This window comes from Melanotaenia boesemani, chromosome 23 (genome assembly GCF_017639745.1).
Source record: "Melanotaenia boesemani isolate fMelBoe1 chromosome 23, fMelBoe1.pri, whole genome shotgun sequence".
Lineage (NCBI taxonomy): Eukaryota > Metazoa > Chordata > Actinopteri > Atheriniformes > Melanotaeniidae > Melanotaenia > Melanotaenia boesemani.
Genome location: NC_055704.1, coordinates 4,208,486 through 4,226,962, shown reverse-complemented (window position 1 = coordinate 4,226,962; position 18,477 = coordinate 4,208,486). Strand labels below are relative to the sequence as shown.

The following is an 18,477-nucleotide window of genomic DNA, read 5'->3' as shown; positions in this document are numbered from 1 at the left end:
ATGTACACGCCTGGATGTACATGACTTCATGAATGTACATGCCTGGATGTACATGACTTCATGAATGTACATGCCTGGATGTACATGACTTCATGAATGTACATGCCTGGATGTACATGACTTCATGAATGTACATGACTGGAGAGTAAGATCCCAATTTATCCTCTTTATTTATAAAGTTTCTGATCATTTTCAAGCCTTAGATTTAAGGTTTTTATCATCCGTAACTGGAGAGGGACTATGATTCTTATTGTATTTTGTGTGTGTGTATACACTCACTTTGGCTACACAAGGTGAAGCATCGAGGAATGTCTGTATCCTTAGCCAGGTGACTCATTCTACAGCAGGTACCCTCAGTGCTAATGAGCAGAGAACAGGTCATTAATTCCATCAAATGGTTCATTAGGATCTTTTTATTTAAAAGTTTATTTCATATTAATCATCACTCACTTCAGGTTGGCACAATTTCAACAGGATATGTCTTCCTTGTGATTCACAAGCCACTTAGCACTGCAGGCAAAGCCAACAATGTGCCACTTTTCTTCTAAACTAAGAGAGACGCGGGAGAGCAAACATAAAGAGTGATAAATATTTTCTTTAGATATTACCCTCAGCACATTACTCCACATTTCTTTCCAAAACAGATCAAGGATATATAGAGAGTTTTACAGAGAAATCTATATGGTCTTACTTTGTCCAGGCCAGTCTCCTTTTTTCACAGGAATGACATCAATACAAGCAGCTCTCACACATATATGGGGAAACAGGAGAAACACAGTCAGCCTAGCTCTGTCCAAGGCTAATAAAAGCTCAGCTCACAAATAACCATTTACCAAAACTTCTTACAGACAAAATGTAATTTATCTATAGTCAGTCATCCTATTCTCTGGTAGGGATGTCCCAGCCCAATCATGTGATCAGAAATCAGGACCGATCATATGCTTTGTATTCTCAGAATTTTTGGTCCGATCTATAATATTTCAAAGCAAATGGGGAAAATGGATTGTTAAACACAATGACTGGAGACCACTGTCAAAGTTTTTGTGCCTCTGATTCATGACTACATGTCACTCCACTTGTCTGTCACTCCATCTGGCCAATTATTGGTTTGTTCAACCTGCAGGTTGGTAGGAAGCAAACTGGAAATAGGCCCGATTTTTTAAATTTGAATCTGCCTAGTCTGATTGCACTAAGTGAATAAAGTAAATAATACAGTAAATAAAGTATTTATTTATCTATTTCAATGTATTGTATTTATTTAAATAAATAAATAAACAGGGCAGCATACAGCAGTTTGACCGCATTCGAATCACAAATAAGTTTATGAACATGTATCAGCAAACCCTACTGAAAAAACAGCCTGACCATCCTAAGCTGGTCAAGCTGGTCACCAGCTTAATTTCAGCTGGTCTAAGTACTCTTGCTGGTATAGCTGGTCTAGGGTGTGTTTTGGACACATTTTAGCTGGTCAAGCTGGATACTGATGGTTTTAGCTGGTCAAGCTGGATACTGATGGTTTTAGCTGGTCAAGCTGGAGGGGGAAATCTACACTCATGTTTTTGCTGCTTTACATAGGTTTAAGGTGGTATACTGAATATGGCATGTTTTAAACAGCACAAGACAATGTCAATGACATATTTATTAAACAAATCCATTCAATAATGACGGTGAGTTTCACATTTACTGCCAACATGTCAACATTTACTAAGTAATTTTCACCGTAAAAGTTTACCATAACAGATAACTGAATTGGAAATCTGGTTAAACTGGTCATGAAAATGTACTATAACAAGGCTATTAAAAGTCTATTTTAAAGCATAAACACAATAAAAATAAAACCTTAAGTGAAATGAAACCCAAAACCCTTATTTAAATAAATGACAAATGCAGTTTGATAAAAGCTTTCCATCAATTTTCATTTCATTTTTCCAAGTTTTTTTTGTCCTTCTTGTTCAAGTCTTGAATTTTCTGGGAGATAAAGAAGCCCACCAGCTTCGATCTCCTGTCCACCTCTGCCTTCTCCAGATCCTGGGCCCTCAGCCAGCGATAGAAACAATCTTAAAAAAAGAATAAAAATTGATTAATTATTGGCCTGGAATAGAAAAAGTAAAATCTACTGCTTGTTCTAAGCATGCACTGTAATGTCACCTTGACTACACACAATGTTAAATAGGTTTAAAGGAACTTTATTCGGCATCTATTCACTGCTGGGCTTTAAGCTTGTTACATACTCAAAGAACTCTCTTCTTGTTCTCGTGCCCCCCCTTCAACTTTGTAACATGCAGTAAGCCAGTGGTTCCCAAACTGGGGGTCGGGACCCCTAGGGGGACCCAGACATATGTCAGGGAAGGGAGTTGAATAACCTGGCAAAACAGCTGTTTTGCTAGCAAAACATGGACACATTTTTTTTTACAGTAGGCCTACTAACAGGCAAAACCATTATAGAACAACAGCAGTGATTTCAATTACCAAAAAAAAGAGATAAATAAAAATAATAAACTATCAAGATGCATATCTGTCCCTGAGCTTGATCAGGTGATGGTTCTGGTCAATGGTGGGTAATAAAGAAAGACCACAGTGGGTTGTGTGGGTTTTAATCCACTTTGGGGTTTTTCATCCATAGAAAAGATGCTGATCACTTTAGAAATAAACTCCTCAGCTGTTGTGGCAGAGACGTTTTTACTGAAAGCTTAACTCAGCTTCCTGGTTTAAAACACTATAGCAGTAGAATTAGTATTCCCTTTGACTCTGACATGGTTTTGAACAAAAGTTAACAAAGTATCAGCCGATAAATAAAAGACTGCTTCATGTAGGGGTGGTGAAAAAAATAGTTTTTAATCGGAATCAAGATTTTTGTTCATCAAGATTTAGAATTGTTTCAAAATTTCCAAGAATGGATTTTTTTAAAAGGCTAAAAATTATTAGCTTGACTACTTTCAAAGCTGCTGCTAAGTGACAAAGACATGTTAAAATTGTCATGTTAGCTAGGTTTAAATTGTTTTTTGAAGAAAATGATCAGTTTTCTTTCAACTAATTAAACAATTCCTCAGAACTGTTTCTGGCTTATAGAGGAATGGAGTTAATCAGCAGGTTTTGTTACTAAAGAGGACTGAATGCGAATTAAGATCGGTTTGAATCGATAATTGATACAGAATCGAATTGCTCCCCCAAGAATCGGAATCGAATTGAAACGTGAGTTGCTGCTAGATTCACACCCCTAGCTTCATGGCACTTTTCTTCATACGCTCCTGTGTACGCATCGGGAGCATTTGTTGTGATGGGGAGGCTTGACTTCATTGATGTCGATGAAAGGGTGACCCAACAGAAAAAGTTTGGGAACCGCTGCAGTAAGCAATGCTGCATGCACAGGAATGCACCTGCTTGCATACAGCAATAAAGATATATTAAATGATTTAAATATTTTGTATTTCAAAAGCAACTAGACTCCATGAAGACCTTTGCAGATTAAACCATCAGTCTGTTCAACAGTTTTCAAGGGATGCACCTTGTTGTCTGAATGAAATTGTGCTTTTTGCTATTATTTACATCAAATGAACACATTGTTATCGGTATCGGTGGAAGTTTACTTATCGTGCATCATTATTTTTATTTATCATTCCTTTTTTCATTTTCTTGTTATTTGAATAACCATTATGAATTTAGCCTTTTCTTTAATGGGAGTGTATGTAAACTTTCATACGGCACTGTAACTTAAGCTTATGACAGTAGCTGAGCCACACATTTGTCTGTAATGTTAGCTAGGTCAGGGCTAAATATAAAAATGTACCCAGCTGCTCTTCACTTGCTGTGTCATTTTAAAAAGGAGGTGGGTCCAACGGTTCCGAAGATAGGGGGTCATACAAACTACTTTGAAAGCATGGTCTGGCTTGTGATGTCACTGTCCATGCTATATTTCAGTATTTTTCCTGAAACTTGAGGCAGAATTTAGTATCTAGCTCCTTTAAAATGACATTTGTGTAAGGAGTTGTACTGTATACCTTTGAGGGTTCCCAGCCTGTCTGGGGTCAAGGGAGGCTTTGCCTCAGTGTTTTTGGTGGGGCATTCCTTTCCTGACACACTTCGTTGTTTTAGTTCACTGCTCCCCCAGATGGCCACTGCTAACTCTTTGACGTACAACGAGTCTTTTCTTGTGGCTTGGATCTTGTTCCAGACTTCCTCTCGCAGCCAAACCTCATTTCCAATATGAATCTGAAAAAGTAGTATTTACACATTTATTTTGCTAAATATTACAGAAATGCAGTAACAGTTGGGAGTGCTATTGGTTATTGACATTGTTGTAAATCTCTATTAATTTAAATGATCTTATATTCATAACATTTTCCAACTGCTTGCACTATGGAAGACAGCAATCCTGAACCTTTACATCATATTGTAAGGAGATGCAGGGAGAAAGAAATAGATGAAGATGGAGAGAAAGACCCCAAACTTAAAGGAATACTCCACCCTCAGAATGATGCTTCATTTTCTACTCACCCCCATGCTGATTAACACTCTGGAACACTTTTTTGATATTTATCATGCAGCCGGAGTTATGGGGAGGTTTTCGTTCTCCATCAATTCCGTTACAGTGATGTTGAACTGTGCCCGGGCAAAAAGGTCCACAATTTAGTGGAAACGATATCATATAGTATATTTTTAGACCCTAAACCATAAAATATTGTATTTCCTGGATGAGAGTTCAAGATACTAGGGAAGCCGCGGCAGACTGGAACGCGCAACCCCCCCAGCTTCCTTAGTCTCATGTATGCGCAATGGGGAAATGCAATGTGCTGCATTTTAGCTCATAAAAATATACTAAATTATGTTGTTTTGAGTAAATTATGGATGCTACCCACTCAGGACACTTGGATTACATGGACCAGCAGTATGGAGGAATATTGCCAAGTTTTTGTGGACTTTTATAGACCTTCTTGAATGTGCACCGTTCAACATCACTGTAATGGAATCGATGCAGAATGAAAACCTCCCCATATCTCCGGCTGCATGTAAAATATCAAGAAAGTGGGTGGTGAAACATTAAAAACCCAACATAACGAGGTCATCCGCGTATCTGTCTGTTGCCTTGAACAGGCTATGTGCTACATATTGCGCTGCCGTTCAGCGTCCGAATTTCCCGCACAGTCGTGGGGATGTAACGTAAACTGACGCTGTATGCGCGTTGCCGACAGCTCTTGAACAGGAAGAACATGGCCGCCGCAGACTCGGATTCAAACACTGAAGGGATATTTATGGATGCTTCTGCAGCCAGCAAACGACCTGCATCCACTCTAAGCCCACAAAAAAGTGGCACCACGAAGAAAAAGAAGACTTTATCAGCGGCATCTTGTGAGTCTTAAAAAGAATATGTCCGGACAGGCTGTAAAGTGTTTGTGCACGCTCCCATGTCGCTTCGCTGGTGGCTGCAGTTACCCACAGCGCCTGTCCCGGCAGCACGGACTCAAAGTCGCCTTAAGACCCTTTAAAAAAATTTTAAAAAAAAATGAAAAATTCTAATGAACATGTACAGTTCATTAGCTCTGTCCAGACCATCAAGATTTGATTATCTCACTGATAATCTTGATTTGGGAGTTTTATCAGTTGATCCTGCTGGTAAAGAAGTCTTCTGTTGCCATGGAAACTCATCATAACAAGATTTTGAAAGAGCCAAAAAGAGCCTAAAATATCCAGAAAACTCTCCCGTGTAGTACAGCCTCCGAACCGACATGAAAATCCTCTTTGTAAAATCCTAATTTGACAGCTGAAGTCTATTAAAGACGCCTGTATTTAAAAAATCACGATAGCTAAGACAGAGCTACTACAATGTGCTGCCATCTAGTGGCGCATTCTAGAACACCAATAGTACATGCCATCCATTCATATAGTGAAGACATGTCAAATTAGAAGCAATCCCAAACCATTACTTGAAAGCTTACAAGGGAAGGGAAAACAAACAAACATGTACCTTCCCATCCTTCTTTTCCAATACCCTTGGGGTGTTCGGCAGCTGAAGAGGTTCACTCTCTGAATTGGGGCTGGTGGCTAAAGTTGTGGACTTGGTGACAGGCTCAGAGACCTGAGACATCATTGACCCTTTGTCCACAGAGTGTTAACATGTAACACAAACAGTGACAGTAGAAATTTGTTAATATTACAATAAATAGCTGTCAGCAACAAGAATTTAAAGTCTATAGCAATATCGCCATTATAACAGGTCCTGTGGTATACATTTTGGCATAACATGATAAAAACACAAGTTGATTGTAGTAAATTTCCAACATACAGGTTATCATGAATATTTAATCTGTCACTTAAAAAGGGTCAGGAATATACAGTTAATTATTGATGTGATGGTTTCTGTTGATTTATTAGAAGAGGTAACTGCACCCTTTTGTCCTCATAACTGGCCCGCAATGGAATAATCCTCGACCTGCATGATAATATTCAATTATAATTATAACTGGCCTAGTGGTATGTTGCACCAATCACTAATATACTGTGAATCTACAATAAATTCCACAACGCACTGCGTGGCGCACGCATGCGCCAGTCCTTGTCCCACTCATTCATCAGCTCCAGCAACCTGATCCCCTGTTGTTAATTGAGAAGATGATTGAAAATGTTTTTTTTTGTGCCATCATGTACCACGAAGCCCGAATGCAGCTGAACGTTAGACTGAAGAGAGGAACCGCAGAGCTCTTGACAGCTGCAGGTGAAATAGCTGGAGAGTAGAAAAGCGTACTTTTAAAAAATGTATTCGATTTGTTTTTAGCAGCGCTGCAGTTACGGGAGATGCGCACGCGTTCCTGTCTGTCGTCCGACTGTCTGTCATCGAACTGCTGCATAACTGGCACATACTGTCAGGTCTTCCTATGTAACTTCTTGCTGACTGATATGACTGGAGGCACAAGTGTCAATATGTGCAAAGAGGTTATTTCAATAAGTTCTAAATAAAGAACTTTTCCGGCCGTCGGATTGTACTAATTTTAACATTTTGGTCCACGCTTTATTTGAGTTTGAGACCCCTGTTTTAGCCCGTACATGGCCAAAATGCATGAATGTATTCATGTACATGAGAATGTTTTTGTTTAGAAATAGTACATGATATTTTTTTATTTGGTACCATGTCATGTATATCATCTTTCAATTCAAATGTAGAATGTGTGGCCCTTAACCTGCTATTTCAAGTCAACCTGGCCCTCCAAAGGAAATGTTGCCCACCTGTTTTAGTCATTTCAAATTCTTCATTCACCTCACCTCAGTCAACATGAATGAAGTTCAAGCGTACATGACCTATGAAAGTTAACACTGTTGCAAAGTTATTAATGAAAGTTAATTTTTTGCATATTCAGCAATGTCTTATAAAATGCCCCTACTTTGCTATATTTAATACTGTATGTAGAGACCCCTATGGCCTAACCCTTTTTAGTATTTTTTTTCCCTTTATGTTATTGCAGAGGTTTTTTGTAGTGGCTCAAAAGGATATATATATCCTATAAGCACATATAAAAAAAAAAACTGTCAAAAGAAAAATACTGCTATTAGTTATTCATGTGCAATTATGAACAGATAATACTCACTTTGTGAAAAGAGTTGTTTAAGCACCTCATCTAGGCTTTGTTGCAGAGAAAGGTTTGCCTCCCTATATTTAGCCAACTCCAGTTCCAGCTCACATTTACTCTTGTTTAGTTGAGCAAATCTTCATAAAAAAAGAAAAAAAAAAGAGCAGCATTAAGAACTCCAACAGTACGTTCACAATAATACACTGGTAGTGGTGCACGATACTATCGGCCCAATATCAGTATCTGCCAATATTGTCTTTACAACTGGATATCGATATCAGCCCGATATCAATCTGATATTGGCCAATATTATTTCAATTTTATTTGTTTAATTGATAAGGGGACAGCATATAAAAAACAATTTTGCCAAAAGTGTAGTCAGTTCATCATATATCCGTTGTGGTACAACTCCTCCTCCGTCTTCATCACTGTCAGAGAAGCTGTCTGGCGGCGTTTCCTCCCTCTTCCTCTTTTGTTCATTTGCAAGAAGTGGAGAAGTTTTTTTCATTGCCTTTTTTTCTTCCAAGATCCGCATAAGGCTTTTTCTTTTTTCATTTCCTTCAGCTGCTTGGATGGTTTTCTAACACAAAACACACAAAAAAAATATTTTATTAAGCATTTACTGGTATAATTGTGTTTCACTTTAAAAGAAAATTTCACAAGTATGATCTTTTATGTGGACACTTACTGTAAGAACTTGAAATACAAATAGTGAATGCTTAAGGAGATAGAAGCAATTCCTACGCACTGTTGATAAATGAGGCCCCTGGTCTGCAGCGCTAATTTTTATGTCCCGTGCAGACTTGGACAGTTGCACTATGATGGGCTCATGCTGACTTCAGGTCTCTCCACTACATTCATGACATGCATGACGTGTATAAATTAAAAAAAGTCAATGGTCCTACCATATATCAGGAGCGTATTTGGTAGATTGGACAGCATTAACCACTGAGCATCATGATGAGAAATGTTCAAATTCTGAGTTGCTTTTTCCCGACATTTGAGACAACCAAATGCTGTGATTCTTATTTGATATTTATATCTTTAAATGCATTATAGAACACACAAATAGATATTACAGTTGGACACCTAGTGCAAAGCAATGACTAAAATGCTTAAGCATTGTGAATTGCATTTATACATTCAAACTTTAATAATGAACAGAAAGTATGGTTTTTCATATGTTCAGGTAATACTGTGATCTGCTTTTTAACAACAATATCCACATAATGCAGCAGTTTTTTCAGATATTTTGCTATCAATATCAATAATAAAAATAAAACATATAAAAGCTGATTTTTTTAATAGTTTTAAATCATGATTGTTTAATCTGACTGGTTCAATCAGATGCAGCATTTATCATTCATTATGGAGGTTTTTGCTCAGTGGAGCTTTCTAGAGCAGGGCATGAAAGCCAAATGCAGGTAGTGGGCCAGATTGGTTAAATCTGTTATATTCTGGTTTTATCTGCAGCTTTTTTTGTTGTAATGATAGTATTTGACTAGAACCTCGAACTATCAGCTGATTAGATCAACTTAACTCATAAATAACATTAAATGCTAACTGAATCAATAAATCTACAAAATCAGTCTTGATTATCCAAACATATCCCACTACATTTTTATACCGTTAAATTGAAGATCATATCTCCGGTTTTACTTGGTCCATTGAAGTCAAACAAAAACTCAGAGTTTATCTTAGTTTCCACTTGGTAATGAAGTTAAAAGCAGAGCTCCGTGTGCTCCCGTTTTTTAGTAATGGTGCTTTGAAAAAGTGCAATCTGATAGAGCTCTGAGGGTTTTCTCCTGAAGATAAAACTTTAACTGAACATTTAACTCCTATAAACGGAACAGCTTGTTTTCTACAGCTCATTACATGTTCCATTTCCAAGGCTTGTCACACAGTAATTTCTGGTGTATGATTCAAATCACCTGCGTCTTTAACAATGAGTGTAAAGTCCCTGGGTTCCATGGAAAAGGAACGCTGTGGCTTCGCTTCGTCTCAAGTTAAGTCAAAGCGAGCGGTCCCACTTTGTTTATCCGGTGCCGCCGCTTTCTGCTTCTAGCTGAAGAGCTGCGGACTGTCGCGCAGCAACCAGCCGCAGTGCATTGTGGGACTTGTAGTACTATTCCGGCGCGACATTGATCTTTGATTTTACAGTCTATGGTGATTTCTCACCGTGAGAAATGGTATATTCGGCGTGTGAGCAAGTCGAAATGTGTTTCACGCCCAATGCGTGAGAGATGAGAGCCCTGCATATACTTACCGCTTTTTTCTTCAAGTCACTAGTTCTCTGACCGCTTCAGGATTTTTTTCCACCGCAACTAGCCCCTCCTCCATGACCTTTGGGACTCTAATCCGCTTCCGAGGATTCTCTGTGAACTGTTGAAGGTCCTCTCGAGTTTCTATGAAAAGGTAAGTACGTAAGTGTGTATGTTAACATGCTAGCTAATTATGTAAATAAGCTTAAGTCTGTCGAAGACCATGGGTGTGTCCCAAACCGCGCACTTCTATACTTCGAACACTACATTTAAGTGCTTAGTGCGCTGACACAGAAATTTCAGTAAAAACTCAGTGCACTGAAAGTACCCGGATGCTGCCCTAAACTCGGCCAAAAATCTAGTGCGAAACGATGGACACTACACGCACTAAACGGACGCCATCTTGCTGACGTAGCGGAAGGGGAGGGACTTTCAACCAGTTTTCAGAGCCGGCAGCCACCGACTCAGCGGTACCGAAGCATGCGGAGAGTATTTTCAACTGTTGTAAGTATGAAGATATTTGATCAAAATTCTAATATAAACTGCAGCATGTTTCTTATCTCTTCTATCCCTAATGACAGTTATGGATCTGATCATTTGTTGGAGGTTGCAGTAAAGTTAGCAACGTAAATGTTAGCAGTTTTATAGCCGATTTCGCGGATCTAGATGGGCTATAAGTGTTAAAAAAGATTAATGCTATAGGTTCCGTATGTTTATTCATTATTGTTGAACCTCCAGATTAAGCACTGCGGGGTCTCTGGCGTAAACGAAATGGTCCTTAATCTGAAAACTGATTAGGAAACACCGCTGGTTTAGAGAACCGGCCCGTTTCGTTGGTACCGCTGACGAAGCCGTAGCTGATTGTACATCACTTTAGATAAGCGTCTGCAAAGTAACCATAAAGTACATATATATAATAATGTTTGCTTTTATATAACCTTCCATTCTGTGTTCACCGTAGGTCACTGTGGCATCAAACTACCGAGCCAGCAGTGGCACTGAGGCATTTATCCCCTGCGGGCTAGGACGCTGCTGTGGAGAAGAGGAGGCAGCAAGAGAGAAATGATTTAATTAAAATTTTAAATAAAATGTTTTCTGCATCTCCGTTTTAGCGTCATTACTGCATTTCATATTTTGAATGATGATTTCTAGTATAATCGGTTTCCTGTTGCCAGACGTGAACGGTATCAGTGTAAACAGCAATGAAAACAGATGTATAATGTAAAGTACTTTAATTCAGTTAAGATATCTTTGCTTATTTAAAAGCTGTTTTAGCATAAAAGTATGACATGCAAACACGTATGTTGATGTGATTTTGGATTTTGGAAGAAAAAAAAAGTATATTAACGGAGCGGCGCCGCTAAGCTGGTACGTCACTACCGGTAAGTGCAAAACGTTAGTGCTCAATTTGGATCAGGACTTACCCACGATAGTGTGCACTACAGAAGGTAGTGCTTAGTGCGCCCTACGCACTACCTTCCAGTGCACTCATGTAAGTGCGCGGTTTGAGACACACTCCATATATAAAAAGTGGTGTCTTATGCTAGTAGCTAAATTAAGCTAATGATGGCGTTAGCTTATATACACTATAAAAATCTTAACTTTGCATCAACTTACCTTTCAGTAGGAGAACTTGACCGTTGTAGTAGTCGTTTTCCCAGAGAATTTGATAAAGAACGTCATTCTTGTAGGTTTTCGGATCAAAATTTTTTATATCTGAAATTGGGACGATAGCTTTGTAGCCATCCGTATATCTAACGTAAGCGAACATCCCGGCAATTGCGACAAATTCCCGCCGATTTGATACGTCCTCGCGCTGCATGAAGACATGAGCTCGCGACACTGCGGTGGAATGTTCTAGAGTCCGTCATATGAAAACTTGCTACAGTACGGATATTGTTCTTGTACTCAAGTTGAGCCCCCCCCTTCGCCTCGAAGGAGTTGGATTGTAGTCACAAATTACAACCATGATTTTCACATGTGGGGTGTACATACTTACTGTGGGCAATATTGTATTGCTGAAGTCATTCATAGTTAAAAGGTCTGAATGCATTCTGATGATTTTATGGAATTTAGAAATTAGACATGGCAAAAATAAAAACCAAATAAAACATTTGTTGCCCTTAAAATACACACTGGAAGGATGCTTCCTATAAACTACATCTTGATTTGTGTTTTCATAGATTGATGCAGCAATATAATTTGTAGTTTGTCAATGGGAAATTTCACTTTAAGTCATTACTGTAAATTACCGGTATAATCACAGACATGCAACATGTAGGTACAATCAGTGTGCATTATATGATAAGAAATACCACAGTTCTGATGTCACTCCACACAGATATTTGTACATGTTAAATAGGAAACAAATAAAAACGACTATCATGATCATGCAGTATTATTTTACCCCTTAGATGCCAAAGAGAAAGTACAAAGTGTACCTTGAACCTCATTGCAGTTTGGAGATCCCAAGATCAACACATAGGAGAATATGTCATCAAAATGAGGTATGTATGCCTGGTTTAAGATGGTAAACTGGCAATTAAACTACAGTACAGCTAAAAATGCAATATCACCTATTAATTTTCTATTGAAAGAAAGAAATTCACTTCTCAGTTAAAGGGACAGCAAGAACTACAGAATAAATGTATTTCATTCATTGTATGTCCTATGTCTTTGGAGCAGTATGAGATGCCAGCAGATGAAACACGAGATGGTGTGACCCTGGCAGATGAGACTCCAACATTTGAGATACCGGCAGATGGGAATCATTGTGGAGTGAAAGGTGACCATGAGAGCTTGCCACATGAAGATGAGGTTAGTGCTTTGAAATAATTTAAGTTTGGATTTGAAATGAAATAAACTAAGGATGTGCTGTGTGTGGTTCATCTGATTTCACCAGTATCCATGCCATGTTTATTCAAAAGTTATTGGGATTTTTCAATTATTCCCAATAAATGGTAACTCAAGTGAGAGGTAAAATGTGCATTTGTTTCTTAATTTTCAAGTTCAGCGTGCTGCCACTTTCAGAGAGTAATGGACTAGATTTATACCTCAAAAAATGAACAATGAGGCAAAATTCCAGGCTGTTGTATTTCACCTACAACTTTGCTGTCTATTTGTGAAACCTCTTGATATTATAGGTCAGAATTCAATAGACACAGACATTACTTTAGTCATTGTAAGTAGGTATATTGCACCACAACAGTAACTGTAATATGTAAGCCATTTTCCCACCAGAAATGGCAGGTACAGGGTTTTTTTTTTTCATAAATTAACCAACTAAAAAAAAGGGGTTGCACATATTTCAAGTCAGTCAAGAATTTTTTTTCCCCCCGTCATCACTGCCTCACTTATTGTGAAAATAAACTGTATATTTAGCCCTCATCTAATTTTAGTTGGGATGACTTCAGTCCCCTGTGACCCTGCAAGAAAGAAACAGATACAGATAAAGATTGTTGGAAACAAAGAAGGTTACTCGTGTTTTTAGCTTACACAAGGTATAAAGCTTTTTATATTTAAATCTACATGGGGCCCTATATTAAGGCTTTCCTTTGCTAAATGAACGCTATGTTTTGGCTTGTGAACTTTAACATTTGTGTTGTGGCAAGCAGAAAACATGAAAATAAACTTGATACAAAACGTAATTGCCATCATATTTTAGAGCTTTATATTTTAGCACAATAAGTAGCATAACTGAAAATATAGTGTTATTCCTACATACACATTTTTGCATTGATAATCTGTGAGGAGCAGTTCAAAACTTTTAGATCCAGAATAGAATAAGCAAATAACACACACAGCTAGTAAATTTTGGTGCATCACACAAGATTTTTTGATAAAAATAAAACACAGACTCAGTTATTCTTTAAACTCCTCCAAAAATGCAGTATCTGCAAATTATGTAATCAACAGGGTGGATAGATGTTGAAGAAAGAAACACAAAGTAACCTTTAATAACCTTTTCTAAAGATGTTGTGAAAATCATCAAGAGTTTAATGTGTCACTGTCTTTCTTAGGCCCGGATTTTGGCAGATCACCAAGGGGTTTTCATGCAAGAAAACACATTGCCAGAAGATGCAGAGTCATCAGACAGCAGCAACTTTCAACGTGAAGATTCAGAGTCACCAGATGACAGCAACTTTGAGTGTTCAAATGATCCACCAGGTAATGGAGCAGACACTGATATGGACACATCTCTTAAGGCCACAGGGAAGACATCACGGGCCGAGGCATTACTGATGATCCTGACCTACGCGGCAAGGCATCAGATAACTGGATCTGCACTTGATGACTTGCTTAAACTCATCAATCACTTATTTGGACAAGATGTTGTACCAGCATCTAAGTATGCCTCCAACAAAGTGTTTCAAAGAAACATGGACAAAGTTGAATTTATTTTGTACTGTAAAGACTGTAAAACCTCTTTGGGTGGTCAAAATGAGGTGTTAGCGAGGGCCATTACAGTGTGTTCAGCTTGCAATTCACCTGTTGACCCAACTACACTTAATAATGGGGCCTTTTTTATCAGCGTTCCAATTGCTCCCCAGATTCAGAACATTCTGCACACTCCAGAGCTACAGACCAAGCTGAGCTACAGGGTGGACAGACCAGCCAAAGCAGGCAATATAATATCAGACATTTATGATGGTGACTTGTATAAAGTTCTGTCAGCACCAGGTGAAATTCTATCAGATCCTAACAATCTGTCATACACATTTAATTCAGATGGTTCTCCTCTATACAAATCATCCAGATTTTCCATCTGGCCCATTCACCTTCATCTCAATGAGCTGCCACCAAACATTAGGTTCAAGCACGTGATATTAGCTGGGTTGTGGTTTGGATCAACAGAACCTCAAATGCATGTTTTTCTTAAGCCTTTTGTCGATCAAGCAAAAGCGCTTGCAACCAAGGCAGTGTCATGGAAAAAGGATGAGGGAGTGGTCATCAGCAAAGTTGTGGGTCTATGCTGTTGTGTTGATTCCAAGGCTAGACCAGCAATGCAGAACTGTACCCAGTTTAATGGGCATTTTGGCTGTGGGTTCTGCCTCCACCCAGGCACACTTGTAAACAGACAAGTGAAATACCCTATCACAGAATCAGATTATCCTGACAGAGATGCAGAGAGCATGCTGAAAGACATGGAGGAGGCTCTCAACCTAAAGAAAAATGTTAGGGGAGTAAAGGGGCCATCTCCTTTAATTAATATGCCATTCTTTGACATTGTGTGGGGTTTTGCACCAGACTACATGCATGCTGTATTACTGGGTGTTGCAAGGCAGCATGCAATGCTTCTGTTAGAGAGTGTAGATGAGCCATATTACATTGGTAACCCAAGTACATTAAGAGTGTTGAATGACAGACTTCAAAAAATAAAACCACCACATCCTATCACTCGACTCCCTAGATCAATGTCAGAATTCAAATTCTGGAAGGCATCTGAATGGAGGAACTGGCTGCTATTTTATAGTCTGCCTTGTCTTGAAGGACTCTTGGATGTGAAATACACCAAGCATCTTTGTCTTCTTGTGTCAGCAATTTACCTGCTTTTACAAGAGGAAGTCAGTTTTGAGGAGGTCAACAAAGCTGATGAAATGTTGTTGGAATTTGTGATCAGATTTCAAGTGCTTTTTGGTGAGGCTTCCATGACTTCAAATGTACATCTTCTAACACATTTGGCCAAATCAGTGAAGTTGTTGGGGCCCTTATGGGCACACTCTGCCTTTGTTTTTGAAAGTGCCAATGGGAGTCTTCTTAAGTTGGTGCATGGCACAAAAGATGTTCCCAAGCAGATTGTGGGCAAATTTTTGCTTCACAAATCCATCCCATACTTCTCAGCCAAACACAGAGTAAGTGACCGTGTTTTGGGTTTCTGTAGCCAAATGACTGATAACTCAAAGGTTCAGAGCTACAAAAAGTGTGACAACACCACTGTTCTTGATGCTGGCAGGGTCAAGCATCTCACTCAGGAAGAGCATCAGGCATTTGACACAGCAGGCAAACAGCCTTCAAGTGAAATATTCTCACACAAGAGAATGATTCACAAAGGTATTGTTTTCACCAGCCACGGTTACAGCCGAGCAAAGAGACGCAATGACTGGTGTGTCAGACTGGATGATGGATCTAGGGGGCAGTTGCATGAAATTCTCTCTTATGATGTAGATGGAGAAACTGAGCTTGCCCTGTTGTTAATCCCATTTGATACAGTTCCAGCTGCATTCCCACAAGTGCCACACCTTGCATGCATCAGACAAGGTGACAGAACAAAAATGCAACTCATCTCAGTACACAGGTTATGCCACAAGTGTGTTGTTATAGAATGTATAGAGAAAGTGTTTGTGTGTGACTTGCCAAACTCATATGAGAGAGACTGAAACATGTGAGTAGTTCACATCAGTATGGTGGCTTGGAAAGTTGAAACACTACAATATTTCAGTAAATGCTCCATTACAGAAAAAAACTTGCATTAAAAATAAACAGAAAAACGATCAAACAATCTAATTACAGAGAGGAAGTTAACACATTCTTTGGGAATGGACAGAACATGCCTTTGGTATAGTTTCTACTTGCATTATTTGTGCTTCTCATTGGCTATGTCACTGCTGACTACAGCCTCTCCCAGGCTGCTTTTGCTCCTCTCATGATTACTATCCTACAGAACTGTCTTTGCTACTGGAGTGTCTATGTTAGGCCAAGCAGAAATGCCAGGGTTCTACAGCCACACTGCAGGTCTGACACTAGGCAGTCCCACCTGCTAAACACACACAGTTCTGTATCAGCTAGTTAAATTTTTTTATTAATTAGTTTTTTGTTTCTTCCTTTCCTGTTCTGTGTACTACAAACCAGTTTCAAAGGTGCATACCTCTAAAAGTGTTTAGATGCTGCTGGTGCTAAGACAAGAAAAAAGTGTGTGTCATCCATTTTTTTACTTTCATTAAAAAGATACTAAAATGTAGCCTACAGAACCCCCTGTTAACTTTTTTTTTTTTTTTTTTGCATTTCTTATGATGGATTTTGGGTATTCTCAGCAGCTAGTTCTTTGGCATATTTAGTGTTGGGTTTCTTAAAATGCATTTGTGTGTCTTATTGATTTATTTTTTCTATTTTGGAATTGTTTGAACCACAAAGAATATGTTATGTTTGTTTCTTATTTTCAATATAAGTGACAAAACGGGAGACTGAAATCTCCTTCCCTCACACACACACTCATTTTAGCATTTCTTTGCCTTTGAGTACTGCACTTAAATATGTAATCACATTTTTGTAAACATTTTGTCTGTGATGTCGATAAAGACTTGCCAAATTAAATTATACATTATTAAGCTATGCAAGAATGCCTGCTATGTACACAAATATTTTTTTTCATTTTTTACACTCAGTTCCTAAATAAATTACAATTAAATAAATTCCTATAAAATCAGAATGATTTTTTAAAGATTTAAGGGATTCATCAAAAATGAACCTTATTATGCATTGGAACTGTGAAAAATGTTTTTAAACAAAGGAGGTAACTCACAGCTATCCCATAAGAAAATATAATCAATAGATAGATTTATTGTAAAACATTAATGTAATGATAGTCATATGCTCTAATGATGAGCTGTGATTTTATAAGAATAAAGGGAGATCATCTGTTTAAAGTAGAGGTCTACCAATAGTGGACCAAAATAACACTCACTGCCAGCCGTTTTCAGAGAAGAGCGCTCCATATCACCAGTGTTTGAACACTTTCACTTATTTTTGAAGAGCCACAGATCATTATGTGCTACTTCTATGTAAACACCGAAACTACCAAATGAGAGCTTAGACTCTCTTCTTTCATCAGAAAAAACTGTTTCTAGTTTTTTCCGTTCTTCAGTAATCTGCAGTAGAACTTGGGGTAGTTGCAGCAAAAATGTTTTTTTTTTTACGAAAAAGCTGAGAAAACTAGCTTTTCGTGCAACAATGCACTTCAAGTGTAAAAGTGACTTTGTTGGCAATATTTGTTACTTTAGTGACACCTCGAACATCTTACTTCTATCTTGAACATGTTTATTTTTATGAAACAACTAAAACAACACTGAGGATAGAGTTTTGGTGGCACAATAATGTCTTCACCAGCTACATAAGCAACAGCAAGGTTGTTTCACATCATCATGTTTAACAAAAATGTCTGTCTTTCTTTTTCTCCCCTCCCGGCAACCAATACCTGTTAGCCCCCAAACATCCTGTGTATCTTTTATTTGAGATTGATTAGATTGTTGTGAATTTTTAGTTAATATTGTGTTGCTTTCTAACAGTGTTTGTATTTTTTACCACTCCTATTTGTCCAGGTGCATGTTTAAGATCAATCCTGACAAGGGCTCCAAAGTAGAGCGCCAGGAAAAGAAGAAGAGCGTTGCAGTGAACCCCAAAGTGCTGAGCCTTATCAACCGCATTGCGGAGTTTGAATGGAGTACTTAACGGGCAAGTTGCTTATGGTCACTTTGCATGTATTAAAGGTGTTGTGTGCAGACATTGTGTTCTATGAGGGGCCGTATAGGCCATAATATATTCTCACACATACATGCGTACATTCTTACTCTCACATACATATGATCTTTTCTCACATACATATATTCTCTCTCTCACATATATACAGTGCATCCGGAAAGTATTCACAGCGCTTCACTTTT

General features: G+C 38.4%; 2 protein-coding genes across 3 annotated transcripts; one reads left to right on the top strand and one right to left on the bottom strand.

Annotated features, from left to right (window-relative positions):
* Positions 1–1,624: 1,624 nt before the first annotated feature.
* On the bottom strand, positions 1,625–10,068 carry LOC121634909 (BEN domain-containing protein 5-like). 2 transcript variants are annotated; one of them, XM_041977870.1, is made up of 5 exons: positions 9,826–10,068; positions 7,578–8,139; positions 5,963–6,090; positions 3,999–4,209; positions 1,625–2,057 (listed from the first exon to the last, which is right to left on the bottom strand). In XM_041977870.1, exons 3-5 carry the CDS (start codon positions 6,083–6,085, stop codon positions 1,921–1,923), a joined length of 471 nt encoding a protein of 156 aa, XP_041833804.1. In that variant the 5' UTR covers positions 6,086–6,090; positions 7,578–8,139; positions 9,826–10,068; the 3' UTR covers positions 1,625–1,920. The 2 variants fall into 2 exon arrangements, with proteins under 2 accessions (XP_041833804.1, XP_041833805.1); XM_041977871.1 differs by lacking the exon at positions 9,826–10,068 and adding an exon at positions 9,491–9,691.
* LOC121635090 lies at positions 9,893–18,265 on the top strand. Its single transcript, XM_041978150.1, has 6 exons — positions 9,893–9,974; positions 12,235–12,327; positions 12,506–12,637; positions 13,840–15,160; positions 15,359–15,422; positions 18,136–18,265. The coding sequence occupies exons 2-6, from the start codon at positions 12,235–12,237 to the stop codon at positions 18,263–18,265; spliced, it is 1,740 nt and encodes a 579-aa protein (XP_041834084.1). The 5' UTR covers positions 9,893–9,974.
* The last annotated feature ends 212 nt before the right edge of the window (positions 18,266–18,477 follow it).